General features: G+C 35.1%; 1 protein-coding gene across 1 annotated transcript; it reads left to right on the top strand.

Annotated features, from left to right (window-relative positions):
• Positions 1-11,860: 11,860 nt before the first annotated feature.
• LOC110093549 (nudix hydrolase 15, mitochondrial) lies at positions 11,861-15,473 on the top strand. Its single transcript, XM_020818467.2, has 4 exons — positions 11,861-12,216; positions 12,327-12,469; positions 12,586-12,705; positions 15,029-15,473. The coding sequence occupies exons 1-4, from the start codon at positions 11,871-11,873 to the stop codon at positions 15,224-15,226; spliced, it is 807 nt and encodes a 268-aa protein (XP_020674126.1). The 5' UTR covers positions 11,861-11,870; the 3' UTR covers positions 15,227-15,473.
• The last annotated feature ends 513 nt before the right edge of the window (positions 15,474-15,986 follow it).

Consider the following 15,986-nt stretch of genomic DNA (forward strand, 5'->3'; position numbering starts at 1 on the left):
CAAACTCCTTAGGATAGTTTCCTATAGGTCCCTTGATCCTCTCCAAGCCTATCCCAGTCATCATTGACTGGTCAATAGGTTAATGAGTCAAAAAACTCATTTCAAGCCTATGAAAAGAAGCCAAATCATGGCCACATCACCAAGCCACCTTGGCAATCCATGGCTTAGTCTAGAACTTGATCAAACATGATTTGATGTGACCCATTTCCTCCCCTAATAGTGCTTAAACCAGCCCCTTAAATAAGGCTTGGCATTGGTTCAACCAAAAGGGGAAAAAGGTGTAGTCCCCTTTCCCATGGACCAAGAGAAGTCACACTCACCACCAACCCTATTCCCTAGCTTTGGGTAGCATAAGGGACACTTGGTACTCATCTAAAACCACTCCAAATCAAATCTCAATCATCCAATCCAAAAGCCAAAGGTAAAGTGAGGGAAAACTTGACTTAAAGGTGACTTCTTCATCATTCCCTCTCATATCATCTAAGCTCAAAAACTTCAGAAGTTCCCAACCTTCCAAGAGCTCCTCCCATACACTCCATCACATTTCAAGGCCAACCCAAGCTTCTCCCCACCATTTCCAAGCCTCAAATCACTATTTTAGTGAGGAGAGAGCATTCCTGTGAGAGAAAGCGGAGTTTCAAATATAATTTTTGATCCAACAAGATCCAGCTCTTGGTGTATTCATAAGAGTTGTAGAGGATTACTACCGCTTTCCAACGAGCCCAAGATCGTAAAATTCCGACGGTTGGATTGTAAGTTATGCTCATTTTAAGTTTACATTTCAAATTGAAACTGTAGCAATTTTACAATGCATTGAGCCTCTAAACTCCAGGTATTGTAAGATCATATTGTCTTCTAGCTACAGTTCAAATTTCATATGATTTTATCAAGTATTTTAAAAGATATGGTCATTTAAATTTTTTAACTCAGGTTCAACCAGAGCCATCCGATCGCGCCGCGATCAGACGGCCCAGAATTGGCCATGTTGCCCCCAACCTGTGTGGTCATCCTCAGGTTCAAACGTGGGTCCATCCGGATCTGACACGTGGCACATGCCGCGCCGCCACGTCACCGATGGATGATTTGAACCAAATTTGAATAAAAAATGTTTTAAATGTACCAAACCTTTCAAAATTCATAAAAAATCGAATTTTCCACCAAATGGGCCATTCTTGCGCTCGTTGGAAAGATAATCTAATGTAGTATTAACTAAAATTAAAATTGTTATAATTTGATTTCTGTATTGTGAGATATTTGAGTTTATTTAAATTTCATTTTTTACAATTTGCTCACAATCCAGTGATTAAATGAAGTCCAAATTTTGGTGGATGATTATTGGGTATTTTAAGCATGTTCAATAATTTTTCTAGGATCAGAGCCGCAATAGATTTCTGTGATGTGAATTTTTAAGGTAAAGGATCCATTTTGGACCCAAAACTTTAAAAATTCATAGCTCCTTAGGATTTTAGCATTTTTCTGTGATATTTCTGTGGTATGATTGCATATTTGTCAGGGTTAGGCACACCAAATTTCAATCATATTTAAATAGTAAAGACACCTAGGAAAAATAAATAGGAAAATGTCTAGAAATAGAAAATTCCTAGGGCCTTTTACACACACCCAATATGGGTGAAACTTGAACATAGCAAATTTAGTGACATCAGGTATCCCAAGTTAAAATTTGACTTAATTTGAGCATATCAAATTTCAGCACCTTTAAGGACTTAAAAAATTCAATAAATCACCATAAATTTATATTAATTCCAAAAATTACCCATAATACCTCTAATCAACCATTTTCAACTCTTAATCATTTAAAATTGAAATTCCTTTAATTTTACATTAAAATCAACTTTAATTTAATTTTAATCAAAATTACTATTTAATCAATTTTAATTAATTAAAAATTATTAAAAATCCCAAAAAAATCTTTAAACACTTGATGATCTCTCCTTAGATCATTTTTGATCTTTGGAGTTAATTTTAAGAAATTTAGCACTCATTTGGGTTCAAATTATTAAAAGGACCCTTAATTGAAATAATTAAATAATTCCAATCAATATCCAAACTTTCTAAAATTCATTATTAATTGTAAAAAAAATCAAAATCAATCAAACTCAATTGCATTCAACTCATAATAATATCTAATATTTATTAAAAATATTAAAGTTCCATAAAATCATTAAATTCAAAAAGTCAACATTTTGGTCAACCTTAGGTTGAAAAAGGGTCAAAATTTCTAAAAATCATAATTTTTTATAGAAAACTCCAAATTGAATGTGCCACATGTCAAACAACTCATAATTAGACCTAGTATTTATTAAGAATCTGAAACCTCTAAAGTTAACTCTAATTCTAAAAATCAAATTTTGATCCTTTAATTAACATATCCGGATAATCCTTTAAAATCCACTAACTCTCTTAAACTCCAGAATTTTCTAACTAGCTTAATAAAATTCTCAACCAACCCTTTAAAATTAGCAACCAAATCCTTTCATATCAATCTACTCTTTTAATTCCAACCAATTTAAATTAACCTAATCAACCCCGATTACTACTAGGTAACCTAGGCCTACAAGACTATTAGCTTAGCCCCAAGGAAGGTGAAATAAACTTCACGGCCTCGGTGTGAAAGAAAGGTGATAATCAATTAACCCTTAAAATATCTTTAACTAAAATTCCTAATATATTAATAGTTAAACCTTAACCTAAATCCCTCTTTTAAGCCTTAACAAACTCAGAATTTTAGATAACTTTAACTAATCACCCACTTTAGGATCTACCCCAGCAACATGACCTTTTACACACACTTTAGATGATTTATTAGGACAACCAAATTAGATCTAGGTTAGGCCGGTGTTTACTTTACTGCTGTGTGTCAGATTTTTCGTGATTTTACTGCATGTTGTGGATGAAATTGCTTTGCTATGTCTGTTATTTTTTCTGCACTCTATGAAGGGTGATGTGTTTGGCGACTAGATTATCCTTAGGTTAGGAGCGATCTGGATGTTCACACAGTTTTCTGCAGGTGGCCACTCTCATGTAAGGCAATAAAAAAGGGGTGCTAAATCAATAAAAAATTCAATTATTATAAATGATTACAGAGGTGCTTCAGCTGCTAAAGCCCCCAAATAAAAAGAGGGTGGCCAATGTGTTTATTTACTTTTTTGCACATATATAACTGTTTGGGAATAAATATTTTGATTCATTAACTACTTAGGATAACCCTGTAGGAGAGTCTAGAATTTTTTCAGTTTTATATAAATGTAATTTGTACAAGTGTCAAGTGTTGTGAAAATAGAGTTTTGAATTGGGATACATAGGTCCAAAGCTTGGACTCCAAAGAGAAAAGGACACCCCTTAGGGGAGTAGCCCTTTTCTATTTGGAGATTCAAATTTGGATCACTTCTTTCCTACCTAAAGAGGAAAGAGTGGCATTCCTCTCAAAGCAAGTGCCCTCTTACCCATTTGGGTAGTCTACTACGAAGAATCCAAGGAGCCTGAAGGAGAACAAGATTGAATAATTGAAGATAGAAAGTATCACATTCAAAACCACTTGCGTCACTACTAGGTTTAGAATCTGGGTTATTGTCAGTGGTGCTCGGCCACTTTACTTTCTGCAAAATTCAGGTTTATAATAAGCAAGGCAACTTTGCCTATGGACTTTTATTAATTGATTCATTTATATTTGATGTTTTTGATGTGATTGCCTCTAGGATTGTCTGCTTTTCTTAGTTTTTTGGCATTTGTGTGTCGCTTTTGTTTTTGCCTGGATATGTGAGACTCATAAAGGTGTGAAATTTTATATACTCGTAATCTTAAAGTTTAAAATTTAGTGAGTCTAAATAATATAGAAAGATAACGAATCTAGAAAATTAGCTGGGGATCAACCTCGGGGTTGCATGCATATTTCTGTACTTCTTCTTTCCTTGCTTTAAACCCTTCCCTGCCTGCTGGTAGAGTCCGAATAGTCTGATCTATGAGGATGAGGTGTCAGACCTAGGGAAGTCCAATCTTCTAAAAAATTATTTTCTAAGCCTATTTTTTAACTTTCAAGCATATTTGATTTGAATTTGTTAACTAGCATGTATCGCATTAGAAATAAATTAAAAGTGTCAAAATTTTAATTGCATTAGTCTTTAGAATTTTGCACCCAACATAAGTCAAAGGGGCTAATTAGGGAAATCTCTAGATGTCGGCCCTAGCTCTCCAAAACCTTAAATAAAATATCCCTACCACTCTTTCATAAAAGACCGGATTCATCTATTTTAAATTGATTAGGTGGTTAGCTGGCTCCCCAATACAGGTTGGGATAAGTCCAGGTTTTGCACTACATTAGTTAGGTTCGGACTACTGTAGTCCAGTGTCTAAATTAGATTTAGGATTCAGGGCAGATCTTTGATTATAAGACCCCAAACTTTGGGAATCTAATCCCAAATTTCTAAAAAAATTCTCAACTCAAATTAAATATTCTTTCAATCTAAAATATAAAGCCCAATACTTAGATTAAGTTGGGACACTTCTGGATGGTTCTGGAATCTCAAAGTGTCCCCTACTCCTCTTCCCTCGATCCTGTTAATAACTGTTCAATTTTGACCCATTCCCTTTTGAATTTCCAAAATTCACCTCTCTTTTTGATATCACTCCTAGGAAATCTGACAAAATTTGCCACTATTTTAATCGAGAGTTTTTGTAGGGAACTTTGTCTCCCTACGATGTAATTAACTACGAAGGCTTGCGCTCGTAGGAGATTTAGAACCACACACACCTGATTTAAAAAATTGATTTTTTTTTAAAGTTCAATTGGATTCTTTGGAAAAACTTAAAATACTAGTGATCGTTATTATCGTAATCAAGGAATTATCATCGAGTGGTATTTTCTTCCTTCGGGGAGATACACCTTTCTTTGAAAAGGCCTTGGATGTGAAAGTTATTATCGTAATCAAGGAATTATCATCGAGGTGATATACTTTTTCTAACGAGACAATTCGATTTTAGAATTCAATTTGAGGTCCCAAAGAAAACCAATAATTTCAAAACATGTTTTCAAAATTCCACCAAAATCAACTTGATTTGGAGAGCTAGAAATGATAGAATATTTAGAAATGTTATTAAATGTCAAACTTCTATTTCCAAGAAAGTTAAAAGAGCAATTTATTTCAAATCTAGAAATTGGAAGAATGGCTACATATTCAAATAATATCTTGTTTGAGCTCTTTTGGTCAGGGTTGATCTCTTCTCTCCTTCTGCCCTCCTACTGGAATCCTTTGTGCCTAGGTTGTTTCATTGGAGGAATTTACTTGTTAGTTTATGTGCCATACAAGGGCTACTTTTTGGTTATGGTAGCCTATGGGGTATATTCGGATGGACCTCCCCCTCTCTTGCCCTTGGATGGTCAAGCTGGCAACTAGGGACTGCTGCTTGGTTGAGGTGGCCTATAGGATATTTATGGAAGGACAATGATAATTGCTGGTCTCCCTCACTTCCCCTTGGATGGTCGTGCTAGCAACCAAGGGGTTTTTATAATCTCTAATGAATTTTTGACTAATCTTTCATTCGAATTGTAGCCTGAGTTCTTCTTATGAACTCTCAGTCTTTTATTTTGGGTTCGTCATTCAAGTTGTAATTTATTTTACCAGTTGGGCTTTTGTTATTTTGGGTTCCTGCTGTTTGCTTGTTTCACTCCCTCTAAGCTAAGTTTTTCTGTATTAGCTTTCTTTTGGGATTGAACTTCTTTTAACCTTACTTGTAATTTTCTTTCTATAGAAATGATATGGGTTCCGGCCCCAAATTTCCAAAAAAATAAAAAAAACCTAGTAGATTTTGTTTAAATGATTTGTAATTTTTTCATCTTAAGTTTTTTCATAATGATTTAATTATTAAGTTAATGATTTATTTTGTTTTATTATGTTTGTTTTAATATCTCATATATTTTGTATATTATTAAAAGTTTAGAAGCGATACAAACATCCAAAATAAAACGTTAGCTATGAAGATTTAGGTTTTGTATGAGATAACTTTCTTAATGCGTTAAAAAACACTTTTTTAATATAAATTTTTTTTTTTGAACTAAAATTTTTTGCGCTAGAAATTGCTTTAAAAATCATAAGTAAAGTCGTTTCAAAGGAAACCTTAATTTTATCAGTGTCTTTTAAAACATACCGAACAACTTAGTTAGAATTCAATGAAAAAAGGTTATTTTAGTTGAATTTACAAATTTAATTTAGTATATAAAGTTTAAAATTAAATTATTAGCTCCAAATTTATAATTTTCCATGTGAAATGGAAATTTATTTTGTGCTTAAAGTTGCTTAGCTTAAATAATCTTATAATTTATTGAATAGGTTTGATACATCATAAAAATGACCTTGATTGAGCACTAATCTCGAGGCATATTTGAACTAGAAACTTTTAAATTTTTGACAATCAAAACTCTAATCATAATAAACATAAGTTAAATTGAACGTCATGACAAGATAAACCCAATAACACTTAAATTGGTCTAATCCGAGTCCAAATGGGCACAAATCAATGGATTGCATACTTGGAAGCTTCAAAATCAATCTCCAAATATGACATGCTTATAGTCAAATTGAGAGGCTCTACAAGACAAATCCAATGAACCAAAATCACTTAATTCTGACATCATTATGGCATGTAAATGTCGCAGATATGTTTGAGGTCCAAGGGGGTAGGGCCCCTGTCGAGGTTTGAACCTGGTTGGTTCATCGTTACCTAACAATAGCACCTCTACTATTTTGTTGTAAGAATATTTTAAGAATTCAAATTAATAAATAAAATGATGAATTCCCTTTACTATTTATCTTTGTATTTGGTACATTATTTCCTAATAATAACACCTCTACACAATTTGTTTAGGGTTTAGTGTGGGGGAAATTTTCTAAAAGCCCTAATAATAAAGATTAAAAAATAAATGGAGGGGGACAAATTACTTAAATCATTTTAATAAATTGCACAATCCCCTGCCATTTTTTTAGGGACATTTAGGCAAACTCACATAGGCCTACAAATGAAGCATTTAACAAACTACTCGAGGTTCGACTCAATAAAAACAATGTTCGTGGTCATTTAATTAAGTAATCAAACACTACAGAAAAATTTTGTATTACTGTTGTACTTTCTTGCATATATAAATACACTGGTAAAAGTGGCGAACCAATCAACGTATATTTCGATGGTACCTTAACGATGTTATTTTTGGTGAATAATTTACCAAAAACAGACATACGACGAAATGATATCTTATTTTCGGTGAAAATTTTCCACTGGTATTTCTGGTGGATAATCCACCGGATATTTCTGTTGGTAATTGTTCGGCGAAACCATCCATAAATTATCACCGTCATTTACGATGGAAAGTTTTTGCCAGAAATTACGACAGATAAAATGCAAGAATTCTTTCTAGGAAATCGACATCTTGGGTACTATTTTTTCGATGGCATTCCGTGGGTTAGTCTGCCGGAAATATTTGTGACAAAATAAAATTTCATATGAATGAATTACCGTCAGACAACTTTTCACCAGAAATTCACAGGAAACCAGGTTTTACCGACGTAATTTCATTTTACTGGCAGATTTTGTCCGCCCGTAACATCCAATTTTATACTCCATACTGTTGAAGACTTAAAGACAAATTAGATTAGGATTTCTTGTAATTGAAGTCTGTACGTTTTATATTTTTCTTGAGTCTAAGAGAGTGTGATTGTAATTGGATAACTGTGCACACACATACTGAAGGAGTGAGTCAAAACTTTTATTTCTAAAACTAAATGTATTGTACGATTCTTAAATCATACTGGATGATTTGACATGAAAGTTCCTCCAGAACGAAGTTCATTAAATCATGCCTTGGAAATTTATTTTGTCATGTTCGTACTGTATGAAGTTGGATTTGTATAGACGACGTCCAGAGTACGAAATAGATACGTACCAGTTCATGTCGAACGAACTCACCATTTTTTTTGAACTGATCATACTGTACGAAGTGGAGTTCATATATACGATGTTCAGAGTATGAAATGGATACATACCAGTTTAACCCATATGAACATGTAAATTTTTTAAATTGTTCATTCTATACGAAATTAAATTCTTACATATGACATCCAAAGTATGAAATGGGTTCATCCATATTCCTACCATACGAAGCATGATTTGATTCAACAATTCATACTATATGATGTAGGTTTCATACAAATAATGACTAGTGTACAAAATGAGTTTGTACAAACTCGTACCGGATGAACTTATTTAGTTTTTTAATTATTTATACTATACGATGTCAAATCGTACATACAACAGACAATACAAAATGGATTCGTACATAGATTTTTTGAACTGTTTGTACGTACGAAGTATGATCGTACTATACGATCCAAGTACGTTTGATTTGAAATTTTCAATTTTCAGGATGGTTTGTCTTGTCCTTCATATATAATAATCCTAAAAACTAATTATCCTCCTTATGCAAATTTTCTCTTGGGAGTGATAAAGAGAGTGTTTTGGGAGTGTTTGGGAGTGAGGGTTGAGAGATTTTTTTTTTATTTTTTTTTTTTATTTTTTTTTTTTTAGGGTTGAGAGATATTACAAGTGAAAATTGTGAAATGTTCACAAGGTTACCCAAAGGTGAGGATCCCTTTATGTGTTCTCCAAATCTCTGCCCTACTTCTTTGAAGACTCTTGAGAGAAGATCTTTGGAGAAGATCCAGCACTCTGTCATCACCAAGAGGGTGCGAAAGGACGTTGGTACTCTATCATCACTAAGAGAGTGAGAAAGGATGTCGATACTATGCCGTGATCAGGAGGATGAGAATGGATGTTGATACTTTGTCGTCACTAGAAAGGTGAGAAAGGACGTCGATACTCTACCATCACCAATAGGATGAGAAAGGATGTCGGTACGTTGGCATCACTAGGAGAGTGAGAAAGGACGTCGGTACTTTGCTGCACCGGGATTTGGTGGAAGAGAGGTTGCTGTAAGGGCTTCTTCGCCTTGTTGTGGAAGCAAAAGGAGAGTCACTTTGGTATAATGCAATACCTGAAGAATGAGTCTTCAAGGAGTGTACGTAGGTCTAGTTGGACCGAACCACTATAAAATTTGGTGTTCTTCTATTTTTATTTTTACTTCATTTTTATTTTCTGTACATTTATTTTTAGTGGTTGAAAAATTATTTTGATAAATAATCATTGTCCTAAAAGTTTAAATCGGTTTTCTAAATTACCAAGTGTTTTTTAAATTATCAATTCACCACCCCCCCCTTCCTCTTGGTTGGCTTTGGGACAAATCTATTAGGTCCAACAACCTATTCAAATTTTCAGCTCCCAATTCCTAGCCTGACCTCCCAATCTACTTTGAGCTCGAAAAAATAACCTTCTAGCAACCCTTTTTCTACTACCTGTTGCTGACCCTGCCATGACTGCCCATTCAACCGTCCAAATCCAATTCACTGCCTACGATGTAGCATTCAACTACCCATCCCATCAACCTCTCGCCTCCAATTGCAGATATCTTTCTTCCCTATTCGAGCACTCCCTCCCCAGCTCAAACACTCTTACACCAAACCAAACAGCTTCTAAGTATTCATAATATATTAAGTTTACTTTACTCATAATACACCCTATCAAATGAAAAAAAAAAAAAAATTCCCTGCATTCACTTTAAAGCAAACCAAATAGCCCCTTAATATAGATTGTTTATTGTCATGAATTTTGTTTGTTCAAAATGTTCATGAATAGGTTTTCTTATAAGAAGAATAATAACTCATTTGTTTGTGAACGAGCTCACTTGGTAGTTCAAAAATACTTCCTAAATATGTCATGAACAATCTTATTTGGTAATTTAAAAATTCTTGCTAGATATGTTTGCAAATAGTCTCATTTGATAGCTCAAAATCACTCATTATATATATTCTTGAATATGCTCATTTGGTAGCTTGAAACAAACTTTAGAAATATTCGCCAACATGTTTGTTAGCAAACTTGACAAAGTTTGATAAGACTTGTTTGTTTAAAGCTCGATAAGCATGAAATGAATTGAACATGAATCAAACACAAACCAAATATGAACATCCATCAACTTAAACGAACCACGTTAGAACACAAACAAGAAAGCTCAAATCAAGCTCGAGAGCTCGAAAGAACACGAACAAGCTGATAATATACAAACACAAACAGGGGCGGAACCAGCCTTATATTTTAGGGGGGGCAAAATTTTTCATATAAATGAATAAAATAAAAAAATAAAATAAAATAAACATAATTCAAAATAAAATCTTGTATTTCATTATAAAATATAAATTGAAAATTATTATAAACTTATAAATTATTGAGTCCTATTATGCATCAACAACAAAGCTGTTATTCGGATGTAAGGAAAAGAAAAATCAACTCACAAGATATACTAATTTTAATCTTCTAAAGATAAAATAGATTCAACAATAAAAGCCTATATATTTTGCTATCTCACATGATCGCAGATCAACATTTTTAACTTTAGTTTGTTCTATTTTAATCATTAATATATATAAGATACATTTTTTTTGCTGAAATATTTAAACATTCTGCTCAATTAAACAAAACATAGTGAATTAAACGTTAGCCGAAGGAACGAGTTCAACAGCTATAAATAAGATACAATCTCGATTTAAACAAAAAACATATGATTTTTTTTTTTTTTGCATAAGCCAGCTCCACCTAGGGAAACACCAGCCTGTATATTGGAGGAAGGAGGAGAATGAAACTTGGGGGAGAGAGTCGAAGTGCGAACTGTAAAAAGGATTGGTATCAATGTGAAGACAGCTTTGCCGGCAGCAAAAGCGGTGGCAGCGAGGATAGATTTTGGGAGGCCATTGTTGTGCTCGTCTAGATTGTAAAATTTTTGCCGCTGTTTGAGAGTGATTGGGGGAGGTTAAGGCAAAAGAGGGGCAAAGTTAAGAGCTTTGGGGGGGGGGCGGCAAATTACTTAAATGCATCTCTCTTATAACTAAAAAAAAATATTTAGGGGGGGCAATTGCCCCCCCTAACATGTACATGGTTCCGCCTCTGAACACAAATATACATAAGCACATACTCAACTCTGCACACACACATCACATATACAAGATTTGAACTTAAGACCTCTTGGTGTTGAGTTTTCTTTGAAAATGAAAATTTTATTTTATGTTTTCTGTGAAAATGCAAAATGATTTGATAAATTTACCCCTTAATAAATTTAATTTAAATTACATAGCTTTTACTTTATTTAATTTAATCAAAGCACCAAATTATAATTTTGCTTTCTAAAAATCAATCATATTATGGCTTATATTGCAACTATCATCTGAATAATAACCCGAGTTGTAGGGCTGTCAAAACTGGTTGATGGACCAAATTCAATTCTGAATTGAAATTGACCTAAAATGAAGCCAATGAACCCGAGCTTGAACCCAAACCATTTAATAAATAAGTCAAAAACATCAACCAAAATCTGACTCACTAACAAACCAAATAACTTCAAGCCAACCACTTAACCCGTTTTGGTTAGATTTTTGATAATTTATTAATATAATGGTTACTCTATTTAATTAAAAAAATTTATATCTATAAATAAAAAAATATTAAAAGAGTCATCTTTGAGTAAAAAATGGGTTAGCATACAAGCAAAACCCCATCCATTAATTAAATTAGTTAGAAAACTCGACCAACCAATGAGTTTAAATCAGAATTTTTTATATGAAATTGGATGATTTATTGAGAAGAATATATTTTCATACCTATTTAATTTTTAGAACTTTCCTCGGAGAACGTTGGAAATTAAAAAAATATATATATAGAAAAACATCCAAATCCTTGTACCGCAAAGGCAGTCTTAGATGATAGCAGCAAGTCTGCGAAGTTTAGTCATGGCCGCCTCCAGCAACTCCTACTCTTACAATCTCATTGGGCCAACCCGCAACCTAAACAACCTTATCCAGCAACTCCGCCTCTACAAAGCCCCGCGCTTCGGCGGCGGTGTCAGCGATGAAGACGACGAGGTCGACGAGAGGGGAAAGGTTTTCTCCCAAATGGGCCTTGCTGAATCCGCCATGCGGCCCATGCCTCCCGCTTTCAAGTCCCAAGACAAGCGAGCCGCGGTACTCGTCTGTCTCTTCGAAGGCGATCTCGGCGACCTCTGCGTCTTCCTCACCAAACGCTCCTCCAATCTCTCTTCCCACTCCGGTCGTCTCTCTCTCTCTTTCTGCTTTTTCTCCTCCATTCCTCTTTCGAGATCTGAGTTTAGGGTTTTCAAAGGCGACGTTCTTCCGCCTATTAACGGATCTTAGATGCAGGTGAGGTGGCACTGCCGGGCGGCAAAGCAGACGAAGGCGACGCCGACGACGTAGCAACGGCGTTGCGAGAAGCTGAGGAGGAGATCGGGCTAAATCCATCTCTAGTGAACGTCGTCACAGTCCTCGAGCCATTCTTGTCCAAGGTACAATTAATCCCGAAATTCCTTTGGGTCCGGTTCGTCCATAAGACTCTCAATTCTCTCATTTTTGCCATGAATTCTCTTCAAACTCTAAACGCATTTCGTTGTTTTCTTTGCAGAAACTTCTCAGAGTAGTTCCTGTGATTGGGATACTCTCTGATAGGCGATCATTCAAACCTGTCGCCAATGTTTCAGAGGTGGAAGCAATTTTCGATGCGCCTTTAGAAATGTTCCTGAAGGTTTGCTCCAATGCACTTAACAAAATTCAACATTTACAAACCATCTGCCTCTCTTTGAGATTATCAACTGTTTGTATGCCTCAATTATTTGTGTTCTAATTGTATCAATCATAGAGTAATTGTTCATCTCAATAATTCTTGATACATCGTCAAAACATTATCTTGATTGTGCATGAATCTCGATGCAAAATAAGGTTGGAAACTTCCGGGATCACCTGAACTCCGATATGCAAACTTATAGTCAAACTGAGCGTCTCGGAAATACGAACCCAACGACACCAAATTCAACTCAATCCGAGCCCAAATGAGTCCAAATCAAGGACCCAAAACGCTGTTGGAAGGTTCAAACCACAATTTAGATTACCAAACGGTTTCCAAACATGATATGCTTATAGTCGAATCGAGCTGCTTGGCGAGACGAATCCAACGAGCCCAAGATCGCCGAATTCCGATATCATTAAGATCTTCAAATGTCTGACGAACGGTCCATGATCAAGGGATTCAATATCGACCGTCCATTCAAACCACTGCCAATTCGCCCCTAATCTCTCACCTATTTACAGGCCATGCCACTCCATAATCTATAAATAGATCCCTCATTTTTCATGAGAGGGGACCAAGCTAGAAGCAAGAGGAGAAGAGAAGAGAAGAAGAATAGGAGGGAAGAAACTCCTCCTCGGCCACCGCCAGAATTCTGCCCGACTTTCAAGTAAAACCGGAATTCTGCCCGACTTCTAAGTGACTCTAAAATTCCGCCCGAACTCCAAGTGATGCCGGAATTCCGCCCTAACTCCAAGTGACGCCAAAGTTTCACCCAAACTCCAAGTTACATTGGAGTTCTCCTTGAATACCATCTAACGACGGAGTTCTCCTCGGCCTCCAACTTACCTCGGACTTCTACTCAACACCGGGCCTTCGCTCGTCGCCAAATTTCTACCCGAAACTGGACTTCCACCTATTGTCGGACTTTCACTGGACATCTATCTGATGTTGGATTTCTGTCCATTACTGGACTTCTACTTGACACTGTCTTTCTGACCTCTATCATCAGACAACGGTCCTTATGACTAACGTCCCCCGCCGACTACAATCCGTTTGGCCTCCGTCACCCGCCGACAACGGTCCTTCTGACTAACGTCGCCCGCCGACTACAATCCTTCTTGCCTCCATCACCGCCGACAACGGTCCTTCTGACTAGCATTGCACACCGACTACAGTCCTTCAGACCAAACAAACACATCAACAGTGATGTTTTGTATTCTCACTATGTAATGTACTCTATAAGATGTACATTAAGCTAAGGTCTTCCGCTAAGGAAGGACCTCATCTGTAATCAACTATAATACTAATTGATTCATTCATACTGGGTCAGGCCCCGTGGTTTTTCCCCCCTTTTTCAGGGGTTTTCCACATAAAAATCTTGATGTCTTTAATGGATGACGCACCCCCTCTTTTTATCTGATTGCGTGATAGATTTTCGTACAATGCTAAGACATTAAACTTTATATTTCTCTACCGTCGCGAATACTCCTGGACGCAACAATTCTTTTATTTTTTTTATTATCATTAATTATGTATTAATTTATTTCTGATTTGTAGATCTCATAATTGATAATTAGTATCTAGAAATCTGTACTTTTTCCTATAATTTGAAACAAAAATAAATTAAAATTTCTCTCCTATTATCTCTCAATGTGTTAATAATACATTTTCTCAATAAAAATGATTTCATTGTCTATCTTCCTATATTAGTATTAATTCTATTGTGGAGGTTTTTAAATGGATTTTCACGCATTTATGTTTCATTTTGGACAGTTTTTCACTGGTTTACTTTTCAGATTATAACCACAATTTCTATTTAAATACTTTTTTCTTTTATTTTCAAAATCCTTGTGTTTAGAAACTATTTTTACAGTTTTTTTCAAAAAATTTCTTTCACCACAACAAATTTATAACAATATTTAAAAAAACTTCCTGAACCCTTAATCTACGATTTTGTTTTGGCCATTGCTTTTTTTTTTTGTTTTAGAAAAAATTTGTGCTAGAAAATTGTTGTATAAAGCAGTAAAAGAACTGTCTCCAACAAACAAGAAAAATTATTCTGTGCAGATCCCAGATGGTGTCCAGAGACCAACAAGAACATGCCATGTCACTATTTTGTTCGGTACCGGTGCTTGGTACTACTATGTACCAGATGATGTAGCGTGTTCTGGTTGGTCTCCAGACCATCCGGTGTTCGCACATAATAATTTCTTCTCAAACAAAACCTATATCTCAAAGTCAAATAACTCTTATTTTCCTTTCTTTTTTTCAATGGGAACAGGATGAAAACAGGAGAGCAGAGGAGCGGGAGTGGATGGGGGCCAAGTATCTGATACATTTCTTTGATTATAAAACTGATGATCAAAAGTATTTGATATGGGGTATGACTGCTAGCATTTTAATTAATACAGCTTCAGTAGTGTATCAGCGGCCACCATCCTTTGCAGAGCAATATCGCAAGTTTCATCACTGTTTGTGAATAAGGTGAATATTTATTTTATACCCCCACTGTATATGCAATAATCTGCTTGTTTTTCTTTGGCAGAAATGATTTGTAGGGAAGCTGTTTATGATTATTTGCTGCTTAAGCATCCTCTTAAATGTGTTGGAATATAGCTTTTTTGAATCACTTGCACTGTGATTTCTCTGTAATATGAAGATTTAGCCAATTTAACAAAAAAAGTGTCCTTAAGTCTGCATTTGGATAAAGGTTTCGTTTGAGACAATTTTTTTACTGCTTTCTATAGTATCTAAAGCTTGATTTCTGCCGAACATTGATTGCATCATCTTCTTCATAAGGTCATACTGCTCATTAGAGATGTTTACACAATCCAAAGAGAACATACTGTAATTTTGCTTCACTGTAGCATCTAGAAGCGTTTAATTTGGTTAAGGTTTCGTTTGGGACAGCTTTCGTACAGCTTTATAAAATAGAGTTCTAGTACAAAAAAATTTTGAAAAAAAAAAAGTGTATTAAAACTCTATTTTATAAAGCAATAAAAAAGCTGTCCCAAATGAAATCTAAATGGACAGATTGAAAGAACATGCTTTCCCCTTGAGGTCATAGCCTTTACTCAACTGAAATCCTAGAGGAGGTCATCAGAAAAGGCATCACCATCCAGAAACAGCAAGTCCATACAAACCCCAACCCAATTACTGTAGAAATTCGTAGGCTAAGCACTAAATAGAAATTATTTACAAAGTGTATACTTGAAGCTTTGGTTAATACTATCATTCTA

This window comes from Dendrobium catenatum, unplaced genomic scaffold, assembly GCF_001605985.2.
Source record: "Dendrobium catenatum unplaced genomic scaffold, ASM160598v2 fragScaff_scaffold_450, whole genome shotgun sequence".
NCBI classification, from domain to species: Eukaryota; Viridiplantae; Streptophyta; class Magnoliopsida; order Asparagales; family Orchidaceae; genus Dendrobium; species Dendrobium catenatum.